This window comes from Eufriesea mexicana, unplaced genomic scaffold (assembly GCF_001483705.2).
Source record: "Eufriesea mexicana isolate 0111107269 unplaced genomic scaffold, ASM148370v2 scaffold382, whole genome shotgun sequence".
In the NCBI taxonomy this organism is placed as follows: domain Eukaryota; kingdom Metazoa; phylum Arthropoda; class Insecta; order Hymenoptera; family Apidae; genus Eufriesea; species Eufriesea mexicana.
Genome location: NW_016908540.1, coordinates 911505 through 933133, shown reverse-complemented (window position 1 = coordinate 933133; position 21629 = coordinate 911505). Strand labels below are relative to the sequence as shown.

The following is a 21629-nucleotide window of genomic DNA, read 5'->3' as shown; positions in this document are numbered from 1 at the left end:
GAGAAAGGAAATGCTTTGTCATTTTCAATTTGTCTTCGTAGAATCGGCGAATTCTGCTTGCTTTTTAATTCAGGAAATACGTCGGTGTTGTTACTTAAAAATTAAATAATTCATAACTGACTGGAATTTATATAGAGATTTCTTTTCAGTGCTCTGTAGTGATGGAAAATTATATTACGCTATAAAATAGTAACGGGATATAATAAATGAAAATATTCTTGCCCATCTAAATAAATATTTTGATTGCAATTAACGAGATGAAAGAGTAGTTATTCGTCAGAGTTCAATTTTACTAAAATGTACCTTTATATATTGCTTTCCTTTATGTCTGCCAATAAATTGAAAAATTATAAAAAATAATACACCGAGTAATGGCACGGTGTAATAAATCGAAACAGCCTGATTTACCTAAATGGAAATTACTTTTTAATCATACTAAATATATTATCTGAGAAAATTTAATATCAGTAATTTGTATCTACGTTTCCTCAGTATTCTTGAACTGATTGGAAAATTCTAGTATATAATACAGCAAAAGAAGAAAATATTCTTTTATGTTTAAATCACAAGAGCTTCTGATGTATGATAATATAATAAAATATTAACTGCTAATTAATCGAAAAATTATAAAATAAAAATTTATTGAAAAGACGTTCGCGATATACTAAATAAAAATATTCTAACTTACCTAAATTTAAATTTCTCGTATAATTGATTCAACAAATGTTGGTGATGAATTATTCGGCAGACTTAAACCGAAATAATTCGATACACTTCTAGTATCTATCCTAAGCTACCAAAAGATTACAAAAATTGTTATATCCTACAATAACACCAGAATAAATTCCTATCTTATAAGACATCCCATCTTCCAACTCCTTAACAACTAAAAACAATTTCCCAAACCGAACCCAAACTCGCCCCCAGAAGATCACCAACTCACCCATTCTCCATTTCGCACCTGAACGTCTAAAATATTCAAAAACCACGTGAAAAGGGAACTGAAAGAACGTTTGAAAAAACAATTTTGCAACACTCGACATCCACTCGAATCCCCTCGAGGACTTCGCCCACGCGTCCAGAAACGATACCGTTTCTACAGTCCAAGAAAAACAGTAAGCAACCCGAGCAAAGGGGCAAAAAGAGAAATCCCTTCGCCGTCCATTCGTTCTTTGTTCATTTCTCCGCGAAAGAGGAGCCTCCGCGTTGTATCTCTGTACCGTGGCGCATCGAACTGGCCTGCGAACGTCCTCTGCGACCCTTCTCGGACACGCGACAATCCTCTCGTCGATCCCGATCGCCGTCTCCATCTGTGGAAAAAGGAAACACACGAGGATGGAACACGCGTCGATCCTTACCTCGCCGGAAGCCACTGCCTCGCCAGGTATGAACAGCTCCGGATAAACGTTGTCGAGGTACCACTTGAACGACTTGCAGCCGAGCTTCTTCCTCAGTGCCTTCCGTTCCGATACGTCGCCGTACTTGCCCTGCGAAAAATGGCGAGTCATGAGAGAGGAAATTTCGCATCGAGCTGGAAGGCAGAGCCGGGCTGCGTGCCGGAGGGAAAGGCTCGTTTCCGGGAAGCAGGGATTTAAAGACCGGGATGGGGAAAAGGGATGAGAGATATAATCGTAAAAGAAGGAAAAAAGAGAGAAATGAGGAAGGGAGCGGGACAAGCGAGAGGGAAATAAAGAGCAAGGAGAAGTACACGGAATCTTTTATGGACTCGAGTTTAAAGCCTCCTAGAGCGGAATAATGGCAATACTCGTGGTCGGGACGATTCGGGCTACTCGTGAAATCGACACTTGAACCGTCCCTAGACGGATTGCTCACAGTGGTCCAGGATTTTTGTTATATTTTCGCTGCTAGTTTATTTTTCTATCGGCTTCGTGTGTATTTTTATGTAGGATACATAATTCTCGATAATCGATCATTTCTTTTTTTTATTGTTGAGGATTGTTCATTATGTCGATGATCTTTGTATATTTTTGTATAGAATAGGCAGAAAAATAAAATATTAACAATAAAATTGTAAAACCTAGACCAAAAGTCGCAGAAAATACATAGAAATATAGAATTTATGACAATCCTTATGCATAAAAATAAAGTAACTTTAGTATTTCTTTAGAACTTTAGTATTTCTAGTGTAGATTATGCTATAGTGATTTAAATCACAATATCTCCTTGACAATAAAATTATAAAACTTGGACCAAAAGTCGCAGAAAATACATAGAAATATAGAATTTATGACAATCCTTATGCATAAAAATAAAGTAACTTTAGTATTTCTTTAGAACTTTAGTATTTCTAGTGTAGATTATGCTATAGTGATTTAAATCACAATATCTCCTTGACAATAAAATTATAAAACTTGGACCAAAAGTCGCAGAAAATACATAGAAATATAGAATTTATGACAATCCTTATGCATAAAAATAAAATAAGGATTGAAATACAGTGATTTAAATTACTATAACATAATCTAGACTAGAAATATTAAAGTAGACTATATATTTATTCGATATCTGAACTGCCTTATAAATAAATTAAATGATTATATAAAATTCTACATTATAATCAATGAAAATAATATTTTGATATAACAAAGTACATAAAATAGATGAGAATGAATATTCGTAAGATAATAATTTCTTTGTATACTGATCACAGTCTGTATAAGGTTTTACATTAGAAGTATTTTCAGAATATACAACAACATCGACAATTTTGGTTATTCACATAAGGGTTAAAGGGTAGGAGAGAGGATTCAAAAGTGGTTGACCTACACTACTTGGAAATTGATATAAAATATTTTTATTTAATAATTTTAATTTTATTTCTAGGAGAATTTTCGAGAAATTTGTATAAAATCTGTGTAATTTTGGTTATTGACATAAGTGTTAAAGGATAGTAGAGAGGATTCAAAAGTGGTTGACCTTTACTACTTGGAAATTGATATCAAATATTTTTGTTTAATAATTTTAATTTTATTTCAAGGAGAATTTTCGAGAATTTATTATAAAATCTGTGTAATATTCTGAACCATGACAGGCTGTTATAAAGAATTTAAAGAGCGTGGAATTGTTTGCACGAATTGATTGATAAGTTCAAATATTTCAGAAGGATACTTCCCGAAAATATCGTTGTTTCCATTTATTCTTATGTCAGATTCACGCATATGCGTTCTGTAAAGTGTCGAGAGAAAAAACGTATGTCTCGAATATAGAAAATGGAAAATTCGAGGACGTATTGTGGCAAACCGGTGCTCGACCGATAAAACGTTTTCGATAGCTGTAAAATAATTTCCAGCAACACTCGAGTAAACTGTTGAACTGCGTCCTAAAATAAAAATTCTCTTCAAACATCGGACACGTGCGAGTACTTAACCAGTAAAACCCAAGTCCCTTTTTCATAACGAACATCATTATCACGTCTACCACTCCATGCCCGCAATTAACAACCCTTAAATCAATTTCCACTTGAAAATTCCTGCAAAAAGGAAAAAAAGAGAAACAATAATCTTTATCATGTATCTTTATCATCTTTATGATCTTTCTTCAATCTTTATCATTGAACACCACAGTCTTAATACTATAACTATGGACCTGTAATATATACCGAAATAATACAGCTTTATAAATTAAATAATATATTTATATACCTAAGTATAAAGTACTATATTTCTTTCACCAACTATTTTTCAGTATCGAATAGAGATTTCCATTATACGTTTCTCTTTTTACTTTTTGTAATTAGACAAAGGGTTGTGGACTACTTTGATATTTCCAGTTGGACTGTAATTAGTTTATGGAAAAATAAAAATTTCTGAATTTAATAATAAAAGCTACTCTACTCGCGACAAGTGGTAAAAGACAGCACACGAACGGAAGAATTAACCCTCGTTGGAAGAACGTGTAGGTGGACAACGATTTACCTCAACCCCATCGTTCCACATGCTCGATTGGATCTCGTTCCGGAGGGACAAGCTGCCAGGATAAAGGATAGATCGTTGGGAATGAAAGAAGTGCCTTGCAGGGAATGCTAGGACACGCGAGCGATCTTTAAGAGTACTTCTGGCGTTTATGGGCCGGTTTTTACGGCGATCTCCGGTGCTCTCTATCACCGGGTTTGGTTATCGTCATCCCTTATCGCGACTATCCTGGCCGACCCATGTCCTGACGCGGTCAATAAAATCGCGCGCAAATGGAAAAACAAGCCCTCCAGTGCGTGAAGGCTCTTCGAATACGCCCTTAATTCCCTGGGTACGTGACTTGGGGAATTACACCTTGGTATATACGTAACCGAGACATGTGTGGTGATATTTGATATCTTGACAGAAATAGAGGGACTGACGTGAAATTTATATCGTGCAGTTCACTTTGCTTTAATTCCTCGTGCTCGTTATTCGTTAATTTTGATTTTAAAAATTATTGCTTTAAAAATTTTATTACAACAGTACTGTAATATAACAGAAATTAATTAATTAAGTAATTTTTCATTATAGGTACTGTGTTTAGATATTTTCATTTAAGCACCATTGAAGTTACTCATTCTTAAATTTCAGGATTAAATTGAGGAGATTTTGTTATATTTAGAAATGACGATTATATTTTACGTTATACTACTTTGTGAATTGTTTGGAGAAGGTAAGCAAATTAATTAAATAGTTTCTGTTTGCAGGAAAATAATTTGTTAAAAAATGTAGAAGCAGCAGAAATTAAATTAATTTTAACGACAATTTTGATATATTTCTGAAAATGTTTCGACACTATACTTATTTACAAATTACACGGATTTTAGATATGAGTAGCTTTAAATATAATTATCTCAAGTCATAATTTTTATATCTATTATTCTATATTATTATATGTATTACCAGGTAACCATTATCACGATATCAAACAAATATAAGTAACTATATATTTCCACGTCCTCTTTCGAAAAGTCGAAATTATTTATTCAACAATTTATTTCTCCAAATAAATAAAAGAGGAGAAATAAGAATAAAGAAACTATGGTCAAATTAGAGGAAAAAGACTGTCACTGCTCGCAATGGAAACTAGAACAGGGGAATTAAGACGACGAAAAATAAGAAGAATTAAAATTGAGAAGCAGCTTCGTGTAATTAGCTTCGTCCCCTACCGCAAAAATTTAGTCCACGATTATTTGATGCTTGATAGGAGAGGAAGTGATAACCCGATGTCTCGGTAATAGGAGAGAGAATTATTGTTAGAGATTAAAAGGTTTAGAGCTGGTTTCATAATGATAAGATTGTGAAAGATTAGAAGAATTTCGCTTGCAATTCTTTGCCTCTTCTCTTCGCTGGATTGCAGCAATTAGATGGTTGATGGTTATGAGAGGATTGTCGCTTAAGATTACAGATCTGCGAAATTTTCAAGACAATGGTATCATTTTGGACACGGAGGGCTGAAAAGTTTGGTTTCCCGTTATCCCGATGTTCTGCGGGAATTTATTATCTGAGATTAAAAGTGCTCAGAATACGCGAGCGTACTGGAAATTCCTTTTAAAATGAAATTTTCACTATGTACGGCAACTCGAAATTTTAAATTTAACACTGGAAACACCGTGCCTTAATATACACCTAATTAACTTACTCACATGTCCACGGAAAATAGTAATTTTAACACAACAAAGATAAACAGATATACGATACAATTACAGTTCTACCTCGACCTTAGACAATATTAATTTTTTTAGAAGCAGGTACATATTCATAATAATTACAGACACAATTTGAAAATTCTAATGAAAATAAAAGAAATTTAATTAAAAATTCTCGAATATCAGTATTTGTAAATACATTGTGAAACATATTATTTCCCACTAAAGGCAATATTATAGTAGCAGCATCATTGTCACCCTAGTTAATAGGTGGATTCCTACTTGAAGTAGGATTGAGGACTACTTTGCAAGTCCTCGGTAAAAACGGTCCATTTGCTATATATACAATTTTCCAAACTCTCTTAAGTATCCTCCGTATAAGATGGGGGAGGACCCTCTACAGAATGATAGTAAAAATTGTAATGATATATAACACATATTTGTTATATACGATTCCTTCTTGACGTTACAATTCCTTCTTGAAGGGGGTTCGAGGACTGTCTTGCAAGTCCTTGGTAAAAATGCTTCATTTCCTATATATACAATTTTCCAAACTCTCCTAAGTATCCCTCGTCTAAGACAAAGCTCTACTAACATGAGAGAGAACCCCCTACAGAATGATAGTTAACAAACATGTGTTATATAACATTAGGATTCCTTCTTGAAGGAGGTTCAAGGGCTTCCTTCACAAGAAGCATAGTTTCGCCGAGAAACCCTAGGACCTAGAACCGCACATCCCAAGTTAAGTGGTGGACTATTTTATGTCATTGTCAGCATAGCTATGGACGAAAATCGCGTTTAACACGTTAAGTGCCACGCCGGTCCTCAGGATTCGGTTCAGTCTAGGACCAAAAGGTGCTAGGTTTTGGTGTTAAATTCGTGAGAGAACCCCCTACAGAATGATAGTTAACAAACATGTGTTATATAACATTAGGATTCCTTCTTCAAGGAGGTTCAAGGGCTTCCTTCACAAGAAGCATAGTTTCGCCGAGAAACCCTAGGACCTAGGACCGCACATCCCAAGTTAAGTGGTGGACTATTTTATGTCATTGTTAGCATAGCTATGGACGAAAATCGCGTTTAACACGTTAAGTGCCACGCCGGTCTTCAGGATTCGGTTCAGTCTAGGACCAAAAGGTGCTAGGTTTTGGTGTTAAATTCGTCGCCATCATTGGACCTAACGTTTGGAAATTCCTGTTATAACAATTGGTACAGTATCTCCGAGTTTTACGAACATTTTGTCCGCCGTCAGTGGCCCACTTGATAGCCAAATTTGGACTTAAACGGAACGTGTTAAGTAGAAATGAGCACTGGTAGTTTTGAATGACTATCGTGGCAGTGGCTCGACGTCACAGTATAGTTCACTAAAACTAGCTCCATTCGCAAAGGGTTAATACCCACATTAACACCCAAACATCCCTTCACATCTTCATAAACGAATTTCAAAAAATTCTTCAATTTATCGTATTTCTCCTTTAAAAAATTCTCCTTTCTCTAAAACCTGAAGACTGTGGAATACAATCTACACCTGCCATTATGTTCAAGGGTAGAAGAATGTTTAACCCTTTCACGATGGTCGTCATACACGTACGTCAGTCATTTAATGCGTCACAGTGGCTCAAATCGTTGCGCCGTTGAGAAAGGGTTAATTAATAATCGAAAAGGGAGCGATATCAACCAATGGTAATTTCGCATAAGTAGGATGGACATACTTGTCAATTGAAAACTGCTTTCTCAACCTCCTTCTCTCTTCATTATCACTCCCATACTTCGTGCAATGTTCTCGAGACATGGCATGAAGTATAGCAGTCGATCTCAGAGAGGGAGAGAGAGGGAGCAGAATCGAGATCGGTCCAAGGGAGGTCGAAAGGGCGAGGCTGAGTAGCTTGCGCTCACCTTGTCGTGACCTATCCTCTGGTAGTAGTACTTGGCGTACTCGTCCAGCCACACTTCGCTCAGCCTTATGCTGTTCCTCTTGAGCACGTTCACGCCACTGCGCCACTTGTACGGCGAACGTTTCCGGAAGATGTGGCCCACGTGCGAGCACGGCACGATTTCCAGGGTACCTGCGAACAGAAACAACGTTCGAATTTCGTTCGCATAGCCGCGGGAACGGCTGATTGCAGCCGTGCAGGGGCACGAGTTTATTTCGCCACGACGCCAGAGAAGCTGCAACCACGCGGCCTTCGAGGATTTAAGTTTCTTCGAGGGATTTACTACTTCTCGGAACCCCCTCGCGACTCGTCAGGCTGTGTAGATGGGAGTGCAAGCCGGTGTGGTTGTATGTTTTGGAAGATTGGAGTTTGACGTGCATTCGACAGGTTACGGGGATTAGGACGAGAACGAGGTTGGGTTCTCTGATAATTGCTGTGGAAGAGTGAGAGTGGATATCGAGAAATCGAAATGGAATATCTTGAAGATCGGTTTGATGATTATTTGATTGGTTTTTGCGAGCTAACAGAACTCAGAGTTGATTTCAGGTTTGGGAAGTTGGATTTGCGAGGAAGAGATATGTTTTATAATTATTTAATATAAATATAAATATTTAGAACAATGAAAATTAAAAGGGATTGTTTAGTTTTGGAGTGTGGAATAATTTTAAGACGTACTAAAATTTGTTATCTTAGAAAATATTTTTAATTATGCAAAGCAATGTCTTGAAAAATTGTTTAATTTTAGAATTTAAATAAATTTTATGGAATGCAGAATTGTGTATCTGGAAAAATTGTTAAATGATGGAAAATATTTTAAAGGATGTAGAGAAGTTAAATTTTAGATAAATGCGATAAATTTTTTAATTTTATATTGATGGAAAGTGTGATATAAAATTTCGAATTTCAATTTACTTCAGATTTGGATATTTGGATAATTAATAGTAACTTTCCTTAAAAATAATTAATCTGTTGTCCATTTTCTTTTAGAAGAAGTACAGTAAAACCATAACATATGACACTACTATAACATGTGACACTATTTTACAGTGTTTAATTAACTTTCAAGTAATTAATTGTCTACCATCTCAGTTCCATACTCAATTTTCTAAATAATTTAATAATATTTAACACTCAAATAATAATTTATTAACAAGTTACTATCAGATTGGTTTCCGGAATTTCGTTCAAATAATCCCTAAACCTGAGGAATCTCCCGGAAGTATCGTATTTTCAAAAAAGACGATCTTCGTCGTCTCAGACACGTGAACCTGTTTCCTCGTTTCAGTCAATCCTTGAACAAATTTGTCGTATTGGTATCGTACATACCTCCGCACATCCACGTCTTGAAGGAGAGCTCGAGATTTTCGCCACCCCAAATATCAAATCCACTGTCGTACGTGCCCAGGCGCTCAAAGAATGCTCGATCTATCGAAAAGAGGCCTCCAGCCATCGTCGGTGACCACACAGGTTCTGCGGAGTTCTTGTGCCTCTTTTTCTCTCTCTCGGGGACCGCGTGCCAGTTGAACTGATACAGAAATCAAGGAATCTTGAGAACCAGGCAAAAAGACATCGAGAAATTGTAAGAAGTTCGTAGAGAGACCACGAAATCTCGAAATGCTTTCGATACCGCACGAACCATGGAAATGGTTAATTTCGACAAATAAAATCGATAACTACATCACTTACTACTGCAAAATTAAAAATTGTGAAATATATATCTATATTCGTTAAAATATAATTAATAATTCTATAAAAAGTATATTGAATATGCATTTGCATTTTCGTTCATAACCAAATTTATCTATATATTTAATGCTATTTGACGTGTTTAATTTTTTATCCAAAATTATGCAATAACGTAATAAAATTTGTAGTAAATACGATGGATAAATATTAATTAAAGGATAGCATCAAAGTGAGTAAAATGGAAAATTATCTTTGGAATTACTGAAAGGATCGTGTGTCCGATTATGTATTACTTATACTACTTACGAAGAATAAAAATTGTTTCATGAAAATATTAATACATGGAAAGTTTAACATACTTGTTAACCATAATAGTAAATTGAAAACACATGAAAAAAATATATGTACAATATATAAAATAAAGAGTCGAAAATAAATATACTGTATTTTTAACCTTCCTAAATCAGAAAATAAATAATTATATTTTACTACAATTTCGTTCTTCATATTTTAATATAGAATCTGCGTACGAAGTTATTAGAAGTATTTATGCAGCTCTACAAATATCATTGTTACAAGTGCATTGTTAGAATATACTTTATAATATTTTAATACGAACCTAAACATTTATAGTCAATCCCAAAATCATTCAATTGTTTCATTAAGAATTTCCAAAATATTCATCCTAGCACAAATTCAATTACTCCCTATACTTCAAATAAATATACTTATATAATCTTATTTCCCCATACTCTAACTCACAGGTCAACAACCAAGACAGGTTGCTCGCAAAGCACATTTTAAGTATCCCACGACACCAAACACCGAACTACCTTCAACAAAATTAAGATAAGCCACCCTTTGTCACGAGCCAGTCGCTTTCGAGCAAAAATTCACCGACCCTGCTCTAACGTGCGTCCGAAATCCAAACATACCCTCGCTATCTGTCCCACCGAACCCTCTATCTAATCAACCAATCAGCTCTCGCGTGTTGCCAAAACACAGTCAACGTCCACCCTTCCGCAACGCAATTGTGGAGATTCCGATAATAATTTTCCAAATTTTACCGGCGATCGACCGGCCCAGGGGTAGCCAGAGGTCGCCACCGGACATAGCAGGCGGTACCCGCGAAATAACGTCGAAAGGAATTTCGCTTACCTGCAGATTCCAATCGAACCCACCCACGTTCACACCGCCGGAATCCCTCCAATGATATTCCAGCGTGGTGTCGTCGATAACATCGATCACGGGACAAACGACTGTCTTCGGGTCACGAGCGATGCGATCGAGAAGGGGTTCCAGCCAGCCCTCGGTGCACTCGCAATGGCTGTCCAAGTATGTGAGGACCGGGGCCTTGGCGGCTGCCGCGCCCAGCAAACGAGCCCTGATCAGACCCTCGCGTTTTTGTGCCCTAATGATCTGCACCTTCGGGTAGTTCATCATGTAGTCCTCCAGTTGACGCTGCAGGTGCGCTGCGGATTGGAGAATTCGTGCATTCAGCGAGGGTGAAGATGAATGTTGAGGTTTGGGAGAGAGAGGGGATATTTTAGGGCGAGGGTGATACTGGGTGTGGTGAAGGGAATATTATGCAGGATATTAATATTAGAATTAGAATTTGGTAATTTATATCGTGCACATTTTTATAATATTTATATTTGTAATTATGCAATGTAATATATTTTTAAAATTTTTATTATATATGGTGGACATGTAAAAGTTGAGAGTTAAAGTGTTGTAATGAAAATAATTAGGTGTTTATTGGACGTGCGGTTATTGGTAAACTACAGGAATTTTTGATTAAAATATTGTTAAATTAAATATAAGTGGTCAGGATTTGTTGCTATTTGTTACAGATAATGTATTTTTATATTTATGGTATTAAACAATTTATAATATTCGTGTATGAATTATTTAAAAGTGCAGAGTAATATTACAATTAGAAGATATTAACAGACTGCTGAAATAAGTTTAGATAAAGATCAATATATTTTAGAAAAATTTAAATATTTATAGAAATTCTATATTTTGATAAATATTTAATTCTATATTTTTTACTTATTTTTTCTCAGAAGTTATGTGAACAAGATACTAATTAAATATCGCATGATGGTAATTTGAATGAATTTTTCTCGGCTGTCTTCAATCTGTCAAAAACTACGAAACTTGTATGAAAATGTAATAAGGTAGGACTTCAAAATTTCATAGCATTACGCATCAGCTTATTCGAGTATAACAGGAAATGATACAACTTTAATATCGTCCACCGTAATTATACGTAAAATTCAGATGTACGAGATCTGATGAATTATAGCCGAGAGATCTCATTGGGGTAGCAATTAGTAGACATTCGTGATTTACTTTACGTTAGAACAGCTCTATGAGAACCTTCCCTCTAAGCCTTCACTTACCGGGCTTAGTTAGTTTAACTGCAGATAATATACAGGGATTCCAAGGATCATTCCAGCGCGAATGTAATGATCACGATCGAGTTTATTTGCAAGCTAACGAGTCGTCTTCACGACATCGTCAAGTAAATGAAACTATTTTCAAGCGTCTCAACTCACTATGTTTACTCCAAGCATCACTCAAAACGTGCAATTCAATGCTCAGAAAATAATCACTAATTACTTCCTGCAATATTAAATTAAAAAATTGAATATTTTAATCGCTGAAATTTCGCATTAAGCCTGAAAATTATTTTATTATTATTTCAAAAAACGCGTAAATAATTTGATACAAAAATGGAAAAAATGACGATGAAATTTATTATCCACTGTGACATCAGGCAATTTGCATTTAGAAATTTATGAAATTTATTTATCAGTGTACTGTTGATAAATAATTTAATAGCAATTAATATCTAGTAGTAATTATTACTTTCCCTCGTAAGTATAAAGAAGAAAATGAGTACAAACCAAAAAATACAGAAGAAAAATTTGAGTTATAAAATGTTAATTAATAAAAAAATATTTTTCACAGTTTACATTATTCACACCTAATTTTCCGTTTCCATTCATAACGTTCAGTATAAATATTTGATAAATTCTTGTAATGAAGAACTTAACGAAGTTACGAACGAAGTAAATAAACGATTATTCGTTGAATAACGAAATAGCAATTAAATAAAAATAATTAAAACAAATTTGCAATTTGTACAAAATTTCAAACATATCGAAATTGCATAAAATTCGTAATATTATAATAAATAAAAAATGCAATAAAAATTCTCGTAAATTGGAATAAAAATATTAACTTGGAAATAAAATAATAATCCCAACGAACCCATCAGCACACGTTTTTTTAAAATACATCCAAGCATCTCAAAATTATAATATCAGCCAGAAATTGCAAGGAAAAAATGATAAATCGTACGGAAAATTAGGTAATAATCACAAAGGAACTAATTACCTTCCTAAATTAACACGCAACCAAGGAAACAAGCTTCTCAGAATTTTTAAATCCCACTTCATCCACTTCCTTTTGCCTTCCTCTCTATTAGCGAGCAGTCGCGAAACCTCCGTCAGGTTACAACGTTACAAGCTTCCTCAGACCGACACATCAGTGGTCGCAAAACCGACGATGTACCTTCCATCTCTTCCAACAACGTTATTACATCGCGACATAACCTTACAAGGTAAACAAAGAAAAGACGTGCACCTCGTTATTATTAATTACATCGTCGTCCTTACAGCCGCGTTATCTTATGGACCTCGGTGACAGATAAAAAAGAAGGAACAGATGGAGGAAGGTTATTGTCTCGTGTTCCTATGACAAAACAATCGGCCAGTTTCCTAATGGGAGACGCCATCTGGTGGCCGTGGTTCTCGGTAACTATGTTTATGAGCCTGACTTCCGGTTGCTACAGGAGCTTATCTGGAGCTTTTAAGGGAGATTGCACGGCTCTGTTCCTATATCGTTTGCAACACGTTGCGCCTTCCCTAACCGGCTGTCAAGCGAGCTTAATCTCGCCGGCTTTTCCCTGCGATTTTTATTTTCTTCCCTCTCCACCCGCCTTTTGTTACACGTCACTAAGGTTAGTTATCTGTCCGTTCCATCCGACGACACGTTAATTCGATCCGAACACCTTCCACGATAAACCGGCCTTTGTTTCCTGGCTATCTCTTTCAACGAGCCGCGAGACGTATGAAAGGAGACTGGTCCTCTTGCGTTTCCTTGGCATCCCGTGATTCGTTTCTTTAGAAAAACGTCTATTTTCTGAGTTTTACTCGAGGCTGTATGAAATTCACAGAGTGGCTGAATTAAATTTATGGTTAGTGGTAGAAGATTTTAATTAATTTTAATCTGTCAGGGTGGAAGTTCATCCATTTATATCCTGAGAAATTTGTCTGACATTATTATACATTTTTACGTAGACTTCAGCTTAGGATCCTGGGATTCGTTTCTTTGGAGAAATGTCGATTTACTAATTTTTATTCTGTTATATATGGAATTAAATTTGTTTGTGGAGGTAGAAGATTTTAATTAATTTTAATCGGCTAGGATGAAGCTTCATTCATCTGTATCCTGAGAAATTTGTCTGACATTATTATACATTTTTACGTGGACTTCAGCTTAGGATCCTGGGATTCGTTTCCTTGGAGAAATGTGGATTTTCTAATTTTTATTCACTGATATATGGAATTAAATTTGTGAGTAGGGGTAGGAAATTTTAATTAATTTCAATCGCCCAGGGTGAAGATTCATTGATCTATATCTTGAGAAATTTTGGAGAGATTATTATATATTTTCACATGGACTTTACCTTAAGATCCTGGGAGTTGTTTCTTTAGAAAAACGACGATTTTCTGATTTTTACTAATGGCCGTATGAAATTTACAGAGTGGCTGAATTAAATTTATGAGTAGCGGCAGAAGATTTTAATTAATTTTAATCGGCTAGGATGAAGATTTATTGATTTATATCGTAGGAAATTAGTCTGAGATTATTATACATTTTTACGTGGACTTCTCACCTTAGGATCCTGGGATTCGTTTCTTCAAAGAAATGTCGATTTACTAATTTTTATTCAGTGATATATGAAATTAAATTTGTGGATTGGAGTAGAAAATTTTAATTTATTTTAATCTATCAGAATGAGAGTTCATTCATCTATATCGTGAGAAATTTGTCTGAGATTATTCTATATTTTTACCTGGGATTCCTTTTTTCGAAGAAATGTCTATTTTCTGACTTTTATTCGGTAATATATGGAATTAAATTTGTGAATAGGGGTAGGGAATTTTAATTAATTTTAATCTGTCAGGATGAAGCTTCATCCATCTATATCCTGAGAAATTTGTTTGAGATAAATATATATATTCACGTAGACTGTAGTGAAGAGTACATAGTTATATTATCTGTTAGCTGGGATAAAGTCGATGCTAATATTTCGCATAATAAAATATTATTTATCATTATTGAAAATTTTTCATTTATTCCCACAAATATTTTCTAATAATATTCCTATCTTTTAAATCTATGAGCTTTAAAAGTCATCACGAACCGTAGCCTCGATACTAAATTTAAATGATTAAATTCTACACGATATTCCTTTATTTTTGAATCTATTTTCTGTTAAACTAAACAAATAGATAAATAATTAAAATCGCATACGAAGAATAAATAAGTTTCAGTCCTATTTGCACACAAACCAGCAATGAATACCGTGAGAAGGATATCTGCAACAACAACAGAAACTCGAGGCAAACAATTTTCACTCCTTTGGCAGTTCTAATATCAACACTCTCGAGATTTCGCAAACTCCATTTCCAACAGCCGCAAAATCGTCTTTCACGAAAATCGCGGCGAAGGAGCGTGGAAATCAGGCTGTCAATGCACACTTCTCGCGGAGATAATAGTGTTCGCGCGACGGAAGGAGACAATCGATCTTCCGTCAAAGTTTCCTCGCGGCGTCGGGACGCGAACGTCGGGAGCAGGCAAATTTTTGCATCGGCGAACGATCGGCTGCGAAAGATATCAAACGTCTCGGGATCGTTGGCATGCATCAAGCTGTCGGAATTTTCCGTGTACACGCGCGGCAACGCGTCGACGCCAGCTTTCCCTGCTATTCAACGCTGACCGGATCGTTACGGGCTCCCAACGGGAGATGGATCGCGATTAATCGATCCATCGCGGGGCCACGAACACCGCCTCGATAACGAATCGCCCGCGAGCTGAATAGAGATACGCTTGCACGGCGAACCAGCGCCGATACGCCGCGAAACACCGCGTGAGTCCTCGAGCGTTACGATTCCTCGGACGGCGGAGCATCCCTCGATAACGATTTTCTGTCGTCGCGAAGAAACCACGAAGTTGATGTGGTAGATGGTAGTGTTGATCGTGGAATATGATTTTGTATTTATGAGAAGAATGAAATAAGATTGTCAGAGTACTTTGTTATTTGTAACGAATTATAAATCATCGTCCTTTTATTAAAATTTAAATGAATATTCATTGTCCTGATTTGGAATTGATAGCTTTATTATTAATTTTAAAAAATATGTTTTTTTATTGTCTCTTAAATTGATACTTGTATAATACTTGTTTTTCTTTGTTTCTGTAGGAATTGAAAATTTGATGTAGTGTGTTTGCATTGATTGTGGAATATGATTTTGTACTTATGAGAAGAATGAAATAAGATTGTTAGACAATATTGTTATTTGTAACAAATTATAAATTATCATCCTTTCATTAATGTTTAAATGAATATTCATTATCCTAATTTTTAATTGACAGTTTTATTATTAATTTTAAAAATTATATCTTTGTATTGTTTCTTAAATTGGTACTTGTATAATACTTGTATTGCTTTGTTTCTGTAGGAATTGAAAATTCGATGTGGTGTGTTTGCATTGATTGTGGAGTATGATTTTGTATTTATGAGAATAATGAAATAAGATTGACAGACTACTTTATTGTTTGTAATAAGTTGTAAATTATTCTGCTTTTGTTAATATTTAAATGAATATTTACAGTTTTAATTTAAGCGTGGTTGTATTAATTTATGAATATTTATTTTTTATTGTCTCTAAAATTGATGATACTTGTATTGCTTTGTTTCTGTAGGATTTAGAAATTCGATGTAGCGTGTTTGCATTTATTGTGGAGTATGATTTTGTACTTATAAGAAGAATGAAATAAGATTGTCAAAGTACTTTGTTATTTGTAACAAATTATAAAATATCATCCTTTCATTAATGTTTAAATGAATATTTATTGTCCCAAATTTTAATTGACAGTTTTATTATTAATTTTAAAAAATATATTCTTTTATTGTCTCTTAAATTGATACTTGTATAATACTTGTATTACTTTATTTCTGTAGGAGTGATAATTGTATGTGATATATGTTTGTACTGATTGTGGAGTATGATTTATATTTATGAGAAGAATAAAATAAAATTGTTAAACTATTTTATTATTTGTAACGAATTGTAAATTATTGTGCTTTTATTAACGTTTAAATGAATATTTGCAATTCCAATTTATGGGTAGTTTTATTGCAGATTTTTAATAATTTTTTGGATGTCACTTAAATTGATGATACTTGTATTGCATCGTTTCTGTAAGAGTTGGAAATTGAATGTGATATGTGTTTGCATTAATCATGGAGTATGATTTGTATTTATGAGAAGAATATTATAATATAAAATAAAATTGTTAGACTATTTCATTATTTTATTATTTCTAACGAATTGTAAATTATCGTGCTTTAATTAATGTTTCAATTAATATTCGTTGTCCTAAGCTAGTTTATTTTATTGATTTTAATTAAATCGTTGCATTCGTATCTTGATTCTTTATTCGATATTTTCCCCGAGTAGTATAGGAGCTGTACATCCTTCGGATTACCGAACGATTTTGCTATTTTGCTGAGTGGTACGAGCGTATATTTAATCTCGCAAGTAAATAAAAAGAGAATTTTGGCTAAAGAGGATTGGTTGAAAGCGTACTGAATGTTTAAACCGATTTATTATAAAAAACGCGACTTATATTTTTGCTTCGCGATCTTCAATTATCATTATGCATCTTTTATGATGAAAGTGGTTGATGCAGAATTCAAGGCACAGATAATTCCAACACGAATATTATTTCTAAATGAAACGTTAAACAAGGGATACTTTGTTTTAAAGATAACTTGTCATTTTTAATGGGGACAACTTGGATTTTTACATAATTTTTTAAACAGTGAAAATAGTAATCAAATATTCCATTCATGGGAATAAGGGGGGGAAAGGAAAGAACAGATAAAGAAAAATACTAGACAGTAATGGAGTAGATTAACCCTTTGCGGTCGATGTCCCCACAACGGGGCCGTTCGCAAGTCAAAAAATACAGAAAACTACAGAAAATTAGAGAAATTAAAAATTTTTTATTTTTACGTATTATAAGTAGTATTAAACACAAATTAGTTTCAACAAATTCTGTGCGTTTTAACCCTTTGCACTCGACGATTTTTTGGCTAGAGAAGAGTAGAAATTCAAAGAATCTCTACTAAAAAATTGACGATACTTTTTTGAGCAGTAAATAAAAAATTGTATAATAATAGAATTCCAGAATTATTTGATATATTAATTAATATCGATCTTCCAAATTTTATGAAATGGTGACTGAAGCTCACCTCTCGAGTGCAAAGGGTTAGTATCCATATATTGACTTTAAATCCTGCACAGAAAAGTAACTGCGAAACGCTAAAATTGCTCTGCCGAAATCTGCCGACCGCAAAGAGTTGATAAGGAAGGGATAGAAAAATCAAAGATAAAATGTTAGGAAAAATAACAAGTATAGATTATTCACTTACGCATGTCGGAGTAGTCGTCGACCAAAATAATTTCCTGTATAAGGTGCTCTGGTGACCTGTCTAAAACGGAATGAACCGTCCTCAGCAATACTGACCAGGCCTCGTTATGGAAGCAGATTATCACTGCTGTGGGAGGAAGATCCTTCAAATACCTTCCAGGTTCTTTGCACCTGTAACAAAGAGACAAAATTTCCATTAAAGAAAAGTTCGAAAATCACAGTTCCAATCTTCCTAAAACACACCCGATAAAAATGAAAGAAAATAATAATATTAAAATTAAAATTCGAAATTGACACACCTATCAATTTTCATTCACTCAATACTCATTATATTCAAGGAATATAATTAATTTTCTACTTACTCTATTAAACAATTAATATGTTCATATATTATTAGGTAATTAATAGAACAATAACGTATATCACAAAAATGAAAAAATTGTAAAATCCGTGCCAAAATTGATGTATATCAAATTTACATTAATTTGTTCATAGCATTAGAGCCATGAGATTACTTAAAAAGACAAATTTCAGACTTTTCTCAGACCACAGTGCATCGGTTCGGAAAACACGGATTAGGTCGAGGAGATATCCGCAAAACGATAGAGGGAGAAATACGGTAATGCGATTAGAAACCACTATGTTGGCAGAATAAACGACCAGGAGGTGTGTACACGTTCCTAAGGTCCCTGTAGGCCAAGATTCTGAGAGCGTTCGATTTCCTGGCGTATCGTATCGGCTAATAAACCTAATGCGGATAATAAGCTTCGTAAACAATCAAGTTCCTCCATTTCCGGCGTCGTTACGTGCATCTGCGCGTTCATTCGTCTGTCGAGCTGCTGTTTATAGCTTCTCTTCGTTCCCAATCTCGCTGGTATTTCGTTTATCGAACCTATATCTCCGTTATCGTATTTTCGAAATGACTCGTGTACATCGTACGTAATTTTCTTCGAATAAATTCATGCGCCGGTCTACGATTGATACATTTGTGAAATTTAGAGTGGGGGAGAGTAGTAGAGCTTTAGGGGATAAAAATATTACGTAGAATAATATTTCGAGAGAGGTAACGAGAAATAGAAAGTATCGAAATAGAAAGTATCGAAATAGAAATATAGAAATATTCGGAATAGAAGAAAGGAAATATTTGAGAGATAATGGTGTAAAATCTATCTCTTGTTAATACATTGGCGACTGATATGGTATGAGTCCTGTGTATTATACTAAATAATAAATGCATCATTCGTGCACCAATAAATGCATAAATTGCGGTGTTTCAAATTTATTAATATTAAATTAATTAAATATCTTGTCAAATATAATTACAAATTTTTAAAAGAGCTTCTACCGTTAATAAGGTAGTAATTTTGGTATGATATATTTTAAAACATTTACCCTTATGGAATGGTATTATAAATGTGTTCTGTTCTCAATATTTCAAAAATGGAAGAAAACTTTTTTAACTTTGTGAGATGTTAATGTGTCAATTATGGGAAATTTATCTTGACCTATTATTGATGTACTGAAATTTTTATTATTATTGAAATTAATGCTAAAAATTTGTGAAGTTATGCCAAGATATGATACTGGACCTGACATCTATGGTCAGAGTAAAACAATTTGTTAATTAATTTGTTAGTTGCTAGTTACTTCATTATATCGTCGATTTCATTTGGTTCTGAGTAAATGTTTTGCCTCGCTGGTTTAAAAAATATTTTACGCGATATTAAATATTAAAACAATGTCAAAATTTGTATAATAATAGGAAACCTATGTAAAAGGATATATGTTGTTGGTTAATTCGTAAGAAATTAGATATTCATTAAAAAAGTCAGAGAGGATGGGCCTCAATATTACATGAGCCGACAAAATTCGTGATAAAGTCGACTAGACTTTGTCATTAAATGAAGCTCCTCGCGTGATCGATGAAAGGGGACAGAACTGGCAATGACGCAAATAGGAAGTTCATGAATTTTTAATGGCATTTGCCCCCACATTAAAACGGGATTTAATTGAAAATCAAATTTTAAAGCATTTGGTCTAGAAAATACTTTAACACGTCATCTTCTCAGCTATAGAATACATCGAATGTGAACCATTTCTGGAATAAGATCAACATCCTATTAAGTATATTCATGGTAGCATTAATATTTAGGTGTGAATGTAAAATTAATCGCAAATTCGTTGAATTTGATATGTGCTAAAAGTAATACGACAAAAGTAACGATAAAAGTAGAAACACTTAATGAAATAAAAAGGTAATAAATAATAAATGGAAAAGTAAGTATAAATAAGTATACTTTACTTAAAATTCACATAAATATTCTACGTAGTAGAATAAGTCTAGTAATGGTCAGGCGACAAATATACTAACAAGTACTGCACTTCTAAGGGAACTAATATTATAAATTTAATCTTTGGAAATAAATAATTCTGCAGTACGGATTTGTAACACTACTGCATTAAGAATGTACATAAATAAGTAATTTAGCAATTAGTTTCATTATATTAAATGCTACCTATTTCTAGTCGATTAAAATAAATCGAAAAATATAACTATCAAGAATTTACTAGCAATAAAAACAGCTGTTGAATAATTTTCTATCACGTTACACATTTTTACTATGATAAATATCAGAATAAATAATACACAAATGCAAATCAAGTAATGTCCTCTAAATTTTATAAAACAGTATATAAAACCATTTAACAAATTCTTACTTCAAAACAGACTACAATTCTGGTACATTAAATAATTCTCAGTAGTCCAACAAATGATAAGTCAGACCTCTGACTTCCCGCCTGATAATAACGCCCACCTTCCACTGAATTATTGAATTCCAATCACACATTGATTTTCTTACCCGTGCATATACGTATTTAACAAACTATTAAATCACAAAATTAGTTAAATGAGTATCATTCGAATATTCGATAATACGTTCTTGTGAAAAATCATATTCGTAATTTCTGTAATTATAAAACAGAAATTACACTGCTCGCACGGGGTATTCCGTTAAATTTTATAAGACGCGAGAGGCAACCGAGTAATCGAGTTTCGAAAGCAAAATTTCGTCGCTCCTCGCAAACGGAAAAAAAAATATCTCAATCTCAAAGAGGCAACTTCATTTGCTGCTGCAGGTCGTGTAACGCGAACTTAACGACATTAATTCCTGAAAAGCGTCAGAACGAAGAAGAATCTCCTTCAACGTGCTCTTGGCAAAAGCTACCCTGATTTTAGAACGCCATCGTGTGAGAATCGCAGGAAATTTTTCAGAAAAAATCGCCAAAATGTCGAATTCGATCGATTCACGGTGAAAATTTTCCTCTGCAAAAGAGGGTTGCGAATATTTTTGCGGAAATATTTAACATTAAAACTATCAATATTTAATGAGTAACGTAAACATAATGGACATAGATGATAGTGATTATAGTAATTATAATTGTACGACGAAGGTAAATAAATATACTAATTATAGTTGTATCTCAATATAAATCAATATTAATTTCTGTAAAAGCAAATATATGGTTTTAGTAATTGGAGAAAGGAAAATTTTAAGGCCAGTCCACATTTCTCATAAACATTTTCT

General features: G+C 34.0%; 1 protein-coding gene across 2 annotated transcripts in view; it reads right to left on the bottom strand.

Moving 5' to 3' along the window:
* Positions 1 to 21629, bottom strand: part of Pgant9 (polypeptide N-acetylgalactosaminyltransferase 9) — a 607825-nt gene that overhangs the window by 27537 nt on the left and 558659 nt on the right. For both annotated transcript variants that reach the window (XM_017896748.1, XM_017896749.1), the window contains exons 7-11: positions 18044 to 18213; positions 10402 to 10715; positions 8884 to 9082; positions 7520 to 7689; positions 1359 to 1487 (exon numbers count right to left, since the gene is read on the bottom strand). In XM_017896748.1, the coding sequence (XP_017752237.1) occupies positions 1359 to 1487; positions 7520 to 7689; positions 8884 to 9082; positions 10402 to 10715; positions 18044 to 18213 (982 nt within the window). The remainder of the gene's footprint in view (positions 1 to 1358; positions 1488 to 7519; positions 7690 to 8883; positions 9083 to 10401; positions 10716 to 18043; positions 18214 to 21629) is intronic.